Consider the following 16,925-nt stretch of genomic DNA (forward strand, 5'->3'; position numbering starts at 1 on the left):
GGTGATGTTGTACCCTTTTTGAATTGTTGTATATTATATTTTGTAGTGTACAGAATCATATTACATGATCCATCGACCTGTAAGATTAATCGTTGACTATTTATTCAGTCATTTTATATAAAAGAACATATATGAATTTTGTGTTATAAATTATTACCAAATATTATTCCTGTGTATGTTTGAACTAATTTTGTAGGTTGTAGTTTTGGAGTTGATGTCATTGGTAGACTTGCAGCATCCTGGAATCTTCCAGTCATTACACCAGTTGGAACAAATGCTGACCTTGCGAACAAAAATAACTTTCCAACTCTGACAAGACTTTCCTTTGGCATGAACAAGTTTTCACAGATGTACTTGAGTATTTTTAGAAGATATAATTGGACAGACGTTACAATCATTCATGACGTGACACATTCATTCTTTATAATTGCTGGAGACAGTTTAATGATCGCATTTCAATATGCTGGGATAAATGTGGAACGAATTTCATTTGATTCTTCACAAAACGACGACATCGGAGTTGTCCTTAAACAGGCAAGCATTAGATCTAGAGGTATATTTTATTATATTCATTTGAATTTATGATATTCGGTAGAAACTAAAATTTTAACATAGACCGATGTCCCATTTTAAAATTTACATGTTGTTTCAATTCCCTGATATTATTTAATGCTGCATGTTTCATCTCAAAAACAAATATCAAATCTCTAGGCTGCTACCTTGACAAAGTTTGAAATAGGAAAGAACTTGTTTTTGAATTAATCATAAAAAAAAATGTTTGTTTAATGTTGTAAAAGGCAAACACCGACATAATTACTTTTTTACAATGTCTTGAATTTAACCATTCTCTAGCGATTTCATTGTATCATTCCGTACTAGTCCTTGTATGGTTTTCTCAATCAAACTGATCATATATATACAAGGTTTTTGTTTATGATATCAAAGATAATTACAAACATTCAATCAATGATTATGCTTCATTTAATTCAAAGGTAATAATCATCTGTGTATTAATTTTCTAATATTTGGCTGAGACGATCAAAGTATTAGAACATGAACAAACAATTCAGCATTTTAAGGGGTATAACTCGCGAACTGTAAAGTGACGCCACAAAAATTCGAACTTGATTTGTATTTTATGGTAGTAAGCATTGTGTTTCCTATTTTTGAATGAGGCAAACTAAAGTTGTAAATGGACAATTTCTACTGTTCAGATTGACGGCGTCGTGCTTAATAGTTACATAGAAAACAAAAACCAACAGAAAACGCGAAAACAATTTTGAAGCTGCTCTCTATACTACATGTGATAAAAAAACCAATATAAATTAATTTCATTCTATTGTGCTGGACATTTAAAGGAATGACATTATAATTATTTCCTCTTCTTTTCTGAATAATTAACGATCTACTCTAAACCATAAAACAAAGAAAAGTCTGTTTCTATACAATGACTCAATTCTGCAGGCTGTGATATATAGCCTTAGGCTTTCCCACCTGATCTAAAGCAAGTGAATTGTTATCTGTTTTTATGATGAAATGTAATTTCGTCTAAATTAATTTCAACTAAATCGTCTAATTTTGTTTCAGTAAGCCATAAAAGCTTTTATCCAATAAATCCCTAAATACTCGATTCAATAGTTCTGTTTTAATCAATTCCAAATTTAATAGCCCTTATGTGATTAGTGTTTCATAACTCCTTAAAAAAATAATTTCTGAAGATTTCAGCTAAAGTATGGCATGAAATTGATTTAACGTGTATACAAAATATATTTTCAGTACTTGAGAGACTAAAACATATGAAAACTGATAAACAGTTTTAGTATTTTGTTATGTATACCGACAAACACAATCCAAATGAGAAAACAGAATGACCGCCTCCTGTGCTGAAGCAGCTAGTGGCGAAAAAAAAATGCAAAAATGAAGATCACACGACTGGTAATGTCAAACAAATATTTCTCCTTGAAGCAGACGTCATCGGTAATAGTGCAGTAAATTTTATGGGCCAACGATAATTTTTGACAACACAAAGGTCTATAGAGCAATAAATGAGCAGATACCAGTAAAAATTTTAATCGGGTAACAGAGAGTTCAAGGCATCTGGCGGATATATTTCGACAATGAAAATGACGAAAAGGATCTACTGTCCTGAGCTCTCCTGTCCCTCTCCTAGAATGATCTATCATTATCACCAGTTTGATATTTGTTTTGTTTCTCATTCTCCACACTTACATTGAATTATCTACATCAAATTCACACCATTTGAATGCTCATTGCACTCAAATTACTTGTGGTCTAGCTGAACACATTTGTTACACTTCCATTCATTTGGACAAATGTTTGCTGTATGCCCTGCATTCAAGCACTTACTTCAATTTATAATTTGTTCTGTTTTGTGAACGGTTTGCAAAAATGAATGATAGTAGTCTAATATTTGCATATCTCTGATGAAAACTGCTGAGGTGGGTTTAATGGTTGCACAAGACAACACAATCGCCTGTTCTTCAATTTGTAATGAGGTTGTTTATGCTTAACCTTTCCCTGAAATTATTATTTTATAACCTGTTCGTTATCTTCTGACAGAGGCACGTTTTTGACTCACACTTTCATTATATCTTGTTCTTATTCATTGTTACTTTCGGGTTTCTATAGTTCAGGATTATAGATTTTGTTTTGGTGGTTAAACGCGCGTTGGGCGAAAACAAAAATTTTCAATCCTCGAATTCTTTTAAAAAAAATATAATTTCGTCTAACAATTGAGCTTGTACATAACCCTGTTCCTGTTATTTTGACGGTGGCTGCCACATTGTGAGTCTTAAAATTTCCAGAAAAATTGTATATCTGATCACCAAAAAGAAATTAAGAGAACACACATTTTAAAGTTGTTCTGTTTGGTGTACGTATTAAAATCTGTCTAGAGCTTTCTCAACAATTTCATAATTTCCTTGACTTGGGTGCAAATGTACAACATACAGCAAATTGTTAATAATTAAAAAACCAAAGGATATAACTCAAACTATATTTTTTTGTTTAAGTGAAAAATGTTCAACATTTCAATTATTTTTCAGTATTTATTGTCAGTTGTAGTGGAGACACTTTCAGAGAAATGATGTTAATAGCCAACCAACTTGGAATGACTACCGGAGAATATGTCTTCATCATAATAAGTTTATTTAATGGAGATAGTTTAGGAGATTTTAGCTGGAGAAGACATGACTCTCTAGACGAGGTATTATATATCATCAGGTTTTGTTCTAAATCAAAGAATTGAAATTAAGTTAAATAAGGAAAAATAAAACAATTTAAAACAGTTAATACAACACCACAAAGAAAACTAAATAATTGAGCATCACAATTCCTCGTTTTTTTTATAAATATTTTATTATCGTTTTAATTATTATATATTTTTTTTTAATAAAGTCCCCCTTTTGAAGTTTAATTGTCGCTCCCTTGTTTCTACATTGTAGTAAAACAGTTTAACACGTCCGAAATATACATTGCTTTACAACGATTGTTTACTTTTCTAGTTTGCAGCTTTTGCCTTCGATTCTGTGTTAATGGTTAAACTCAGACGTCCAACAAGTGATTCATTTATGGAGTTTGAAAGAGACGTAAAAACGAGAGCTTCGACTCATTACAACTACACATCAGAAGATCTTGAGGTTGTATAGATTAAATTACTTATTCAAATGTTAAATATTAATACTAGTATATATATGGTTTGCAGTATTTAAATTTGTCATCCAATTTTTCAATTGAATAAAGAAAAATACATATAACTTAGACGTAGACGTTCAGGTTTCTGATGTCAAAATGGTGAAAATGGATGAGGAAAAACAATATGTTCGCCATTCTGATAGATGCTTCCCACTACTGATTTTTATATCCTATAGGGCATGGCCTATTTAGTTAACCAAAACATAACTAATGTGCAGTCTATTTGTAATCCATTTGCGTACTAAACTAGAGACACAATACAAATAGAACACAATCGTCAATTCTTTTATGATATCTATATCATGATTTAGATATATCTATAATTAAATATGTTGATTTTAGGCGAATCCATTTATAACATCAATGTATGAAGCGTTTATGATATATGCCTCAGTTGCCAATGAAACTATTTCTGAAGGCGGAGACCTGCGTGATGGAATGGCAGTAACACAAAAATTTTGGAACAGAGAATTTAGAGGTATATTTATTCTTTTACTATATCTATACTATTAAACGAGAAGACCTCATTTTGGGTGTCGCTTCTCTTCTTTCCACAATAAATTAATCAACACGCCTCTGTGTCCTATAGGTACAGTGCATAGTCGCATTTGTCATCCATTCATATGATTATTCAGATTGAGTTATTTTAGGAGAAAAACGAGAAAAAGGCATCCGGATATTGTCCCGTCATTGGAGAAAACTTTAAGTCAGATTAGACTTCCGGTTTGCGTTTTTCTGTATACTTTGAACATACATATACTACGAGTTAAGTGTATTTTCAGAATTTTATCTGCTATCATTTTCAAGTTTACTATCCACGGCGGTCACAGAGTTTATTAAATAGAGAGGGTCTGTATACTTTATCAATGACCACCATGGATCGATTAGTAAACTTAGAATTGAAAGTAAATACACTGTATTTACACATTAATGAATGTTCATAATATACAGATAAGCGCTAAAATTATTCATGTGAACTTTTGATACCTTTTCTGAAATTTACAAAATTCATTGATTACAAAAAAAAAAAGAAGATGTGGTATGATTGCCATGTTGAGACAACTCTCCACAAGAGACCAAAATGAACGAGCAAAGCCCATACCGCATACTCAGCTTTAAAAGGCCCGAAATGACACACTGAATTACAGGCTCCTTACTTAAATGTTCATAACATACTAAATGTATGTTCATATTGAAATGGATAGAAAACCAAAAATTGGGAACTTTGGAAATAAAGGTGGAGGGATAAAAAAAAAATCCTGTCCCCAATAACCTATGACTTAATTATTACTTTTGCTGAAATTCTCCAGTCATTCAGTATTTTACAAAATGCTTCCAACAACACTTTACATACTTTAAACTACACTCTGAATGCCCGCGATTTCGCGGGTGTGTTCTAGTCTAATTGAAACGCACACATTAAAATACTGATGGTTTATGCCGGAAAATGGGCAAAGCGCAAGAAAAGAAGACGTATATAAGGCCCCGACATCAAACAAATGAAATACTTCAATTGAGAGAATATTACAGTCTAATTTATAACCAAAAAATTACGAAAAACAAATATACCACACATGAACCAAAGACAACTACTAAACTACAAGATCCTAGTTTTGGATATTCACATCAGGAATGACATTGGGTAAATAATGTTTGAAAGCAACAACCCTCCCCTAAACCAAAACATGGTGTAACTCTACAACATTAGAACAAACTACACAAATCAATTGTAAAGGGCTTAAATCAACATATATGCATCCATCACAACAACAAAAAAAAAAAAGAGCAGAGATCTGAGAGTACTCGAAATTACTGACAACTAGTTCATAGCCTGTAACAAAAATATATTATGTATCTAACACTACCGTACCATCAAAACGCTTTCTCAATGGTGAATTTTCCATTTCTATGTAGCATCAACTAGATCGCTTACAAGGAAGCTCGAGTCCAAGAGTTCCACATTGTGGAGTGGAAATGATGCCTTCGAACGGACGCCAACCGTTATATGACATCTGTTTCACAGATGGCGACGAATATGTTCCTATATTCATAACCGCATTCCTGTCCCCTTTTTCCAGAATGTGACCTATCGAGTTAGAATTATCACTGGGTTTGAACTTGAATGAGCAATACGAAGGGTGTCACATGGGGATCACGTTCTACATACCTTTCCTTCGTTTGGATTCGGTTTGCACAGTCTTTAGTTGATTTTATTTTGTCTTGTATACTTCCGGGTTTATTTATTTCCTTTTCAAAGACATGAAATAAGGATCAATTAACCGAAATTTAAAGGATGTATTTGAAGCCGTCAGATTTATCTCCCTATTTTATTTTCGAAGCGACCAAAAGGAAGTCTCTTGAAAGACATCGTAGAACTGCCGTATGCAAAATTCAAAAAGACATGAAAGTGAAATCATTTGAATGAATTGGTTTGATTATTAATGTACAATCTTTGCAAATTGTATGTTTTGATATATTGATATATTGTGTACATCGTTCGTACGACCGCGAACTACAAACGCTTCTTGGCATATCAAAGAGCACTACTCCATGTTTCAGGTTTGGATGGAAGCTTCAAAATAGATAGCAACGGTGATAGAAATACAGACTTTTCCTTGTTGGATTTAGATGGTACATCTGTGGAGTATAAGGTCTGTTGATACTGTATATATTATGACTGTATGTAAAGGTATGGATAATTCAAACGAGATTTGTCAGAGAGACAACAAACCGACCTGATTTACTCTCTATCGACAAAGTTTTTACTCTGAAAACTTCTCCGTTTTACCTATATAAAATTGATATTTTGATAGCCGATTTAGTCAACGAAATGGTTTTCTCCGGTTTCACTTTTCAATGTTTACACTCTTTTGGTTTTAATAACTAGAAGTGCTGGACATATGGATAACGTATCTCCAATTTCTATCAAACACAGAAAGTTCTTGTTATTTTTTTTAACGACAGTTGTAGGAGTATCATAAACGCTTAACAAACAATTGAAGGTAAATTGAGAACAAAATCTATTATAAAAGGTATATATTTAGCATGGATATTTGATGTGATTGCCATGAGATATAACTGTTCACTGGGTACCTATGGTCAAGTATGCAAACTACTATAGCACTAATAGATCTTCAGCAACAAGCAAAGCAAAATTCATGGACATATAAACAGTACTATAGTGTAGTATACAATACATCTAAATTTGATACTGTTGTTAACTAAAGTTAAACAAGGTAAATTTCGTTATATTGTTTTTATCATTGTGTAATAAGTAAACAGTTCAATGAACTAATCAACTATCTTTTTATTTTCTTATTTGTCCTACTAGGTGGTTGCGAACTATTTTGGTTTAGATGGAAAGTTAGTCTTTAACGACAGCATTGAAATTCACTGGCCAAATAACAGAGGACCTCCACTAAATAGACCGCTTTGTGGGTATGATGGAAATGATTCAAAGTGTAAAAAGTCGGGTAAGTTTATACCGTTTAGTTAGTGGAATCTTACTTTATAGTTTTTGAATATACAATAGTTAAATGGGGTATAATTATCAATGAGACAACTATATAACAGAGTTCACATCACGTGGAATTGAGCAACTGAAGATTGTACTGCTCCAGTTATTCAAAACCAGTAATTCTGATGACTTTATGACAGTGTACATAAAACGTGTTTATGGAAGGTTTCCAGTTGTGAAGAATTTTGTGAAGCTTATATGAAAAAATAAAGACAAAAAAAAAGAGGGACGAAAGATACCAAAGGGACAGTCAAACTCATAAATCTAAAACAAACTGACAACGCCATGTCTAAAAATGAAAAAGACAAACGAAAAATAATAGTAAACATGACACAACATAGAAAACTAAAGAATAAACAACACGAACCCCACCAAAAACTAGGGGTAATCTCGGGTGCTCCAACTGTCTTATTTTTATCAGAGGCTATTGAAGGTTTTCGTAACATCTTTCGCAAAGGCGTAGTCCTTTTATGACCTCGAGAATCTCTTTGAAATTTTGTTCTATCATAATTATAGTCACGAATAAAACGGAATGTTGAAACTTTAGGATAGATTTTTATTAAGATACTTATCAGAAACGAAATTATGGTATGACATCAAGAGGGTATCAGACAATTGGCATTGGATATACAATATGTCAATCCTTTGTCGTTTCGAATCAACAAAAGTTAGCATTGCATTTAACTGAAATAATCAAAACATTCAATTCGTCTATTATCAAAAAGAAAATCATTAAGATAGTGTTAAATTAATATCCTGCCAAGACAAACTCACTGTCAAAAGTGATGACACCTCTCGGTAACAGAAAAAGAAATAGTTAGGTATACGCTTAAACTAATTGAAAAACAAACATCATAGAAATCCCTTTTTACAGTGAATTTGTGTCAAGTTGCAGTCCGATCAATTAAAAGTATGTTCAATTAGGACAAATTGAAATAAACACAATTGACTTCCTGGCACGCTCTTCTTGAATATCCGTCGAGTCTTACAAAACATACAAAGGTCAGTTGATCGGTACGATATCAATCAATCTGGTAACGATCCCGTATTTTAAAAGTTTTAAATTGGTACATTCCATCAAAGTTAGACAAATCGGCAACTAAAACGATAAAGTTGAATTAAGGGCATCATAAGCTCTTACATGTATCAACGTTTAATATTTTAGGTTAATCAGATTTTACTAAGGGAAAACACCCAAAGAGAAACATTCTTTTAGGTATTGAAAATTTGCTAGAAAAAAGAGGACACTTCAAACACTTATATTTTATCCTCTTTTAGAATTATCGACGACAGCAATTCTGGTCATAGTGCTGGTGGCTTGCTTAGTTTTATTTCTTCTTGCTTTGATGATAATATGGAGGTGAGTTAAATGCTCCAAACTCGGAGGCGAGTCAACACAGTTTCAGCGTTTAGCTAGACGACCAGGTTTTTTTATAACGACATTGACTACTCATGACGGCCTCGCAAGGTCTGAAAATTTAAGCTCCGATGTCTGGAATCGAACCCGGGCCGTCGTTTGAAAACCAGAGGTATTGGGTGTCATCCCCCATCTTAGATGGTAAATATCAGAAAACATTCAGCCTAGAGCTTTAATTAAATGTTTAAATAGAAACCTGTAATTCAAGACTTTTTATGTTGATGATGCAAATTATGTGTTTTATCATATTTACAAACACAGAATAACTTTGGTTTGATTATTTTTTTCCCAATTTGCAATATAAGGGGAGATAGTTCAGATAATGTAACTTATATATAAGAAAGAATTCTTCACTAAAGACAATTCTTTACTAGAGACAAATGCCAAAGAAGTTTACAATATTTCTGCTTTTCATTTTATGATACATTAGGAAATAAAAAAAAATCATAAATACAAAACCAGGATACTGTACAATATTCGCTATGAATACGTTGTTTCTGTAGCAATTGGTACACTGTACCGGGCTAAATCATTTAGTGTGTAATGTGTATGAGCGTATGTTTATCCTGGAAAATCATTAAGCTGTTTAAAACTAACTCATATTCGTGGATCAATTTAAATGTCGCATTTTAATATATGTTTCTCCGAAAAGTCTTTTATTTATCTACTCGTTTGAAAAATTTGACTCAAGATACCAGGCTTAACTTCAGTTCGTCAGACCAATATTTCCTTTTTATACTCTAATCATTTGTGCCTTAATCAATAAGACAGCTGAAAAGCATTTACAAATTCCTAAACTGGTCACAGGCAATTTACGAGTGGTCGTATACATACTTGTTTAGGGTGATACCAACGTTTTATGAACAATAATTACACATACAAGCTATCATATCAATAATATCACCGGGGCGAAACTTTCACTTGAAATGGTATCAACCGAATGGTTCCAAATAGGAAATAAATGACATAAGGCTATTTGTTTAGTACCACAGAGGCCTCATCGGTGGTGCGACAATCAAAACAGTTTGAAATCCAAGCCAGTTAGGAAACTGATGAGCTTTGAAAAATCAATAGTATTAAAATTATTTAAAAAGTAATTAACAGCACGTATAGACTAAAGCAAACTATCGTATCAGTGATTTTCACGACAGCACCGGAGTTCTGACTGCTGGTTGTTTTATTTCCACATATTATTTAATATAAAAAAATTAAAAACAAATAGCAAAACTAGTAAATAGTTACAACCAAAATCCTCTTGTAATTATATCTTCACAGAAAGCATCGACGTGAGAATGATATCCGTAGTAACTGGTGGAGAATAGAACAAGAAGATCTACTCATTTGCAAGTTTATATCTCGCAGTGTTCATAGTATAATGTCAGAGTTTAGTTTATCGAAGGTATATAAAGGTATATAAAGTTGCGCAATATATCTAGAGGACACCTAGTAAACAAAACTGAAAATGATATGAAAAAAAATGTAAAAACTATAAGAAGACTAACAAGTCTACAATATATTACAAAGAAAACCGATACACAGAGACAAACGAAACATTCAAAAATATTACAGGGTTGAACTCAGGTTCTCCGAAAGTGTAAGTGTAACGGTTTATTTCTTCTCCTGTGATATTTTATCCTGGGGATATTTTGTCGCAGTAAATTTTTCCAGGCATGCTATTTCACAGGTAGATTTTTTTCTTAGGAGTGAAAATCTATCTGTGTTATGTGAAATAGAGTCCTATTAACTACTATTTAAGTTACTCGAAATCAATATATACCTGACTATAATTATAAAATGTTTCACAAAGGTAGGACAAATTTGCATAATTCATCAATCAAGGCAAGGTAATTATGAGCATTTATATTTTCAAGATATTTATATAATATATTCCTGAATCTATTGCATAGAGAAATTTTTCTTGAATCTTATTTTTTATAAATTTATTTATATAAAATAGATGACTTACAACATGATTGATAAGACAGATAATATTTCACAGATAAATACTATCTGTTGAAATTGCTTTTGTTCCAATATATTATTATGCTATGATTTATCTGATTTCCATATAATCAACAACTACATCGTTCCCTGACAAAACTATTTATATAGTTAAAAATATCATCATACTCCAATTCTTCCATTACTGTGAACAGTAGTAATGCAACTGTATTTCTACCTTTACTTTTTAATTTATATTTGTACTGAGATCTGAAAACAACTCACTTTTACCTGTATTTCACTTACCTTATTTTATCATGATATTATTTCACAATTATGATATTTGAAATTGCTTCTGGTTTTCAATCTTTTGTTTCATGATTATTTTCTTTTTAAAAGAATGATATTTACTTGAATATTTCAGGAAATTTTTCAATGATAATTTGTGAATTTATTTCCCAATATAATATTTTTTTTTTTTAATAATTAAGCTTTCATTCAAATACACTATTATTATTTCATAGTATTTGTAAAGATTATTTTTTCTTATAACAATTAAATAAGTTAACTACCTAGATAGAATTTCACAGCAAAGGAAAAAATTTCCCAGGGAAATATTTTCCTCCGGATAAAAAAATAACAACAACTGTAACATTTTTTCATCCGGATCAAATTTCACCCGGATATAATTTTGCTTTACATAAGCAGTATCGGCTTATAAAAATTTCTGAATGACTACAATAAACTGTTTAGAATTTAAATAGTATATGGATTCAATTTAAATTTATGGAATATAATTTCACACTCTTTTACAATAAAAGCTATTTGCTTCAATTCTAATTTATGATTGCAGGATAAATAATTATAATAGCCTACTACAAAATCAGAGAAAAGTCAGTATATATGTAAATAATATAAAAATATTGTGATACAAATAAATAAATATCGAAATCGATTTTAAAAGTTGTTAAAGATACCAGGCTTGTAATTTGATACAGTTGCAAGCCATAGAAAAATAGATAGAGAACAAAAAAAGGGATTGAAATCGATCGATCGAAGTAAAAAAGATAATACCATGACCACAAATAAAAAAGAAATCTAAAGACTGACAAACAGCTGTAATACTCTTAATGTCACATACTTTATTTTGTCAAAATCAAAAGCCATAACACATCAAACGAACGGATGACAGCTGTCATATTCCTGACTTGGTACAGGCACTTTCTTATGTAGAAAATGGTAGATTAAACCTGGTTTATATGTAGGTTAACATCTCACCACTCCAAAAGTGAACACGTTAATAAATATGTTGTGAAGCTTGAGCACCTGAGATCACCCCTAGTTTTTGTGGGGTTCGTGTTGCGTATTCTTTAGTTTTCTATGTTGTGTCATGTGTACTATTGTTTGTCAGTTTGTCTTTTCTCATTTTCAGCCATGGCTTTGTGAGTTTATTTTCGATTTATGAGTTTGACTGTCCCTCTGGTATCTTTCGTCCCTCTTTTGAAAACGTGACATTTAGTTCCTAATTTTATGTTTTCGGACAATGTTGCAACTATTACTCCACTATGGAGGATTAATAAATCAAAAAGAGAGTTACCCATCCATGAGTATATCATGATATAGAAACAAAAATAATTCAATATCGGGTTTTCCAAGACAGAGAATTAAAATTGTTTTGAAAGCGTTTTATAATTAAGTTAGATCTTAAGACTTTCATGACAGCTCCATTATGAATGATACCATTAAGGTTAATTATTTTAGTTCTTTCATGTTTTCAATTTCAATTAAGTAAATCATGTGCATTTTTTCTTTAAAGTCGGCAGGCAAACATTCTTCGACATCAAATGATGATGGATTATTAGCGAATAAAGCCATTTATAAGGTGAGTAAAGCTCGGGATACATAAAAAACAACAACAAAAAACCAGCCACTCAATGCTATTTCTTTATGCTATTTTCCTCTGTAATTCACATTCACGTTTGTGTCTAGCATTCTTTAGAAGAATCTTTGATAAATTAATTGAATATAATTTGAGGTTATCTCAATCTTGCATGTATATAAAGTGTACATAAGCAGGATAATGATTTGCTATCTTTAATGTTTATTTCAATATGTTATATAACTGGATATGACTTTATTCAAAGTTCCTCGAATAGCTTTAGTAAGAAAATATCGAAGGGCATAATGAACGTTTAATCTAAAACAACATTGGCTTGACGTTCCGGTCTGATCAGTAAATACTATTCGAATGTCTGTCAACGGATTCAATTCCTCTACTACATCGTTACCATTAAGGAACATATATACGAAAATGTGTCAAATGAGATATCATTAAACAATTTAGGATCTTATATTCAAAGTACTTGCGTAAATTTTTTTTTTTCATTTCCCATCTATGGGCATTTTGTTTTCTGCTCTGTGCGTTCGTTCGTTCGTTCGTTCGTTCGTTCGTCCGTCCGTCCGTCCGTCCGTCCATTCGTTCGTTCGTCCGTCCATCCGTCCGTCTGTCCCTCTTCATGTTAAAATTTTATGGTCAAAGTAGTTTTTGATGAAGTTGAAGTTCTATCAACTTGAAATTTAGTACGCATGTTCCTTATGATATGATCTTTCTAATTTTAATGCCAAATTAGAATTTTGACCCAAATTTCACGGTCCACTGAACATAAAAAATGAAAGTGCGATTGGACCACCATGTACTACATGTATGGATACATTCTTGTTTTAATTAGAATTTTTGTCATGCACATGTAGATACTGATACCATTTAGTATTACAAATACTGCATACGGTATAAAACATTATTCATTTAGCAATAATAAAAAATGACAATGTGGATTATTGACCGTCAACAGTGATATTGTGGTAGCATGCACGTGTCAATTGCTGCGGGTCGTGGGTTCGAACCACTAGCGGGTCAATCTAAAGACATGACAATAAACATTTACTGCTTCTACACTAACAATATGGCATTTATGAGTAAGAGTAAAAACCGGTCGCCTCGGAGTCAGAATAATGTGTCCTAATAGGATATCATGTTTTCCTGCCAACTGTTACATTGTTATCTAGCAAGATAACATCAGGTACAGCGTGTTGGTCTAGAACAAAACAGACATTATATTTATATGACAAAATCATGTTCTTGTCCTGGTCGTGTCACATACATTTACCATCATCATCATTAATCAAATATGATTATGTACGAGCTTATCTATAGATTCTGATATACAAACTATACTAATCCAGTTTTGATAAAAATTTGTAAAATGAAATTGAATAATTTTATCATTTACCTGTAGTATGTAGTTTACGTCGCAAATGGAATTCAGTTCACACTTTAAATGTAAAACAATTACTCTGACATGTATAAACTCATGACATGTTTTTCCATTTCAGGGAATCAATGTACATTTCAAAAAGTTCGAAACAAAACATTTGAATATTGACAGAAAGATGATCTTAGAAATGATCGAGGTGATCAATGTTATATCACCATTAAGTTTTCATTTCACATATAGTCTGTATATACCTTTTTATTTCTAAATAATTTTTTTTTAAAACACATAAAAGAAGAAAAGTCTTTTTTATGACTTTATACTAACGTTTGCAATGTTTACTGTCTATGACCAAGTTTCAGAATACACGGTTAATCCTAATGTTATATTTGTTATTCTCGTGGGATTTTGTCTGATGCTTGGTCCGTTTCTGTGTGTGTTACATTGTAGTTTTGTGTCGTTGTACTCCTCTTATGTTTGGTGCGTTTCCCTCAGTTTTAGTTTGTTACCCCGATTTTGTTTTTTGTCCATGGATTTATGAGTTTGAACAGCGGTATACTACTGTTGCCTTTATTTAATCCTAAAGCATTCTTTAAAATTGAAATACACAACAGTTTAAGTTAACATCTGTTTGGCTTTTTTACGACCGAGAACCATGAAATTGGGGGAAAATATTCGTTTTTTGAATAAATTTGGTTTTCTTTGTTGACTTTTAACGTGTGTTGAAGTAAAAATAAAAGTGCTTAACATGCTTGAAATAATAGTTTACTTAAAACTGAGAATAAAAATCGGGAATGTGTCAAAGAGACGACAACCCGAACAAAGAGCAGAAAACAGCCAAATAGTACACTTATTTATGTACTAAACAAAAATAACATTTATGAACTTGGTGTTGAACACGATACTCGTCATCAGGAAATATCAAAACCGAAACAGAAGTACACTATTTAGGAACATTAATAATAGTAAAGTCATTACTAGACATGTATCACTCGAATGGAAAATACACTGGCTGTAAGGAAGCGATATTATTTCATATAACATATTAAATCAGTTTGGAATAATTCTAAAATTAAAATAAAAAATAAAAAAAAAAATATAGACGACCCAGTTATACTTTCATTTATATTTAGATGCGAGATTTCAACTGCAGTAATCTGACAAAATTCATTGGATTGCACACCAAAAATCAGCATATCTTGATACTAACAGAAAAATGTTGCAGAGGAAATTTACAGGTACATATGTTTAATTTTTTTCTCCAACACACTGTGAGCATCCTATTTCGCCATACATGTAGAAAAATAGAAAAAGATACAAAGTATGCTTTCACAATCATCAAGTAAAATGTCCACACACAAATCATTCTGAAAACCAGACATTAAATTAAAAATTGAGAAACACGGACGCAATAAAACAGTTTAATCAACGGAAATTATTTTATTCTCCGCGACTACTGAATTTGGTGATTTCGATGGTGATATTTTAAACCATTTACCTTCTTCTTTTCATAAATAATAAATCCGTAATATTGAATTAACAACTCAAAATTATATATATCACATAATAAAATTAAATGATTTTGAGACTATCACATGTAAACTGTCGACAAGATTGTAGTTTAAGTAAACAAGACACCAAAAAGCTTCTGAACAAATGACAAATATATTTTTTTTCAGGCTTTGTTACTCAATGATTCTATTCATCTGGATAAAGATTTGAAAATGGCGTTGATACGAGATTTAATTCAGGTAAACACTTTCAGTTGATTCACGGATCATAAATACCTTCAGTTGATTCACTGAATATAAACACCCCAGTTGATTCACTGAATATAAATACCTTCAGTTGGTACAAGGGCGTTGGTAAGTTTCAGGTAAATCAAAGTACATATTTCAAAGTTCATTTAAGCAATCACTTAAAGTTTTCAAATAAAAATTCGTCACAAATATACAAAAAAACCAAAGTGTTACTTTTATCCTTACAAGTAAAAGACTTTAGTGCGTAATTACACCATTCTTATCCGGAGCATAACGATCCCAGGACATAACATAGATTTTACTGAAACAAATATCTTTTGTAAGAACACAACGCGCGGAGCAGCTGTATTGTTTTAAGGAGATGTTTGCACTGTCAACGCACTTAGTCTTAAGACCGGATTGACTAGATTTGAATATCGACAGACTTATTTACCTATACCTATTACTACGTTAATAGGTCTAGTATAAACAAAATCTTGTCTTATTGTATTCTATAATTGCACATTTTTGTTTACAGGGAATGACCTATCTTCACCAAAGTAATATATGTATACATGGGGGTTTAACAAGTAACTCCTGTGTTATTGATAGTCGATTTGTTTTAAAAGTTACGGGATTTGGACTGAGAAGATTGAAACAGCAGTGCAAAGAAATAATTAGACATGACAGTAAGTTATTCTAAGACTCGGGAACGGGTCTGATTTCACTATAATCACTCAATCAATCATTCTCACAAACAAATCTGACAATGACTGGCTAAATAGTTATCGCGATTAAGTTAGTTGAAGTCCTGATAGTCATAGGATGAAAATGGAAGAGAGAAAATACAGCATGGAAATTTAAATGCAACTTTTATTAGTTAACCTTGAATGATCATGCATACTTGATTTCATAGATAAATCTGATTTTATTTGTACTTTAAAAAACGTCTTTCTGAAAAGAAAACTAATGTCGTATTGCAATCAAATGTTTTTGCACAGTCACATTCACTAAACTATAACGAAAGCAATGTATTTTACAATCAAATCGTGAAATCGACGTTGACTTTTCTGGCAATAACAATAACTAAACAGTATGAGCATTTCATTAAACTGTTTTCTTGGCCTAAAATTCAGTCTGATATACTTCAAGAAACCAATCAGCTAAATATTGATTGATAGATTGTTGGTTGCTCAACGTCCAGTGGCAAATATTTCATGCATATTCAGGACGAATCAGCTAAATAGGAATGAAATACAAATGAATAAAGATCGATAATGCAAGCAAAAAAGAACAGAAGATAAAGAATAACAATGCAAGTAAAA

The 16,925-nt window shown here is 31.7% G+C and overlaps 1 protein-coding gene across 3 annotated transcripts in view; it reads left to right on the forward strand.

Moving 5' to 3' along the window:
- LOC139517979 (atrial natriuretic peptide receptor 1-like) overlaps positions 1-16,925 on the forward strand; it is a 51,531-nt gene that overhangs the window by 24,196 nt on the left and 10,410 nt on the right. For all 3 annotated transcript variants that reach the window (XM_071309553.1, XM_071309555.1, XM_071309556.1), the window contains exons 2-14: positions 197-553; positions 3,066-3,226; positions 3,525-3,659; positions 4,057-4,192; positions 6,274-6,365; positions 7,046-7,187; positions 8,510-8,591; positions 9,924-10,047; positions 12,406-12,471; positions 13,983-14,060; positions 14,995-15,099; positions 15,541-15,612; positions 16,139-16,289. In XM_071309553.1, the coding sequence (XP_071165654.1) occupies positions 197-553; positions 3,066-3,226; positions 3,525-3,659; positions 4,057-4,192; positions 6,274-6,365; positions 7,046-7,187; positions 8,510-8,591; positions 9,924-10,047; positions 12,406-12,471; positions 13,983-14,060; positions 14,995-15,099; positions 15,541-15,612; positions 16,139-16,289 (1,701 nt within the window). The remainder of the gene's footprint in view (positions 1-196; positions 554-3,065; positions 3,227-3,524; positions 3,660-4,056; positions 4,193-6,273; positions 6,366-7,045; positions 7,188-8,509; positions 8,592-9,923; positions 10,048-12,405; positions 12,472-13,982; positions 14,061-14,994; positions 15,100-15,540; positions 15,613-16,138; positions 16,290-16,925) is intronic.

The sequence above is a fragment of the Mytilus edulis genome, chromosome 3 (genome assembly GCF_963676685.1).
Source record: "Mytilus edulis chromosome 3, xbMytEdul2.2, whole genome shotgun sequence".
NCBI lineage: Eukaryota > Metazoa > Mollusca > Bivalvia > Mytilida > Mytilidae > Mytilus > Mytilus edulis.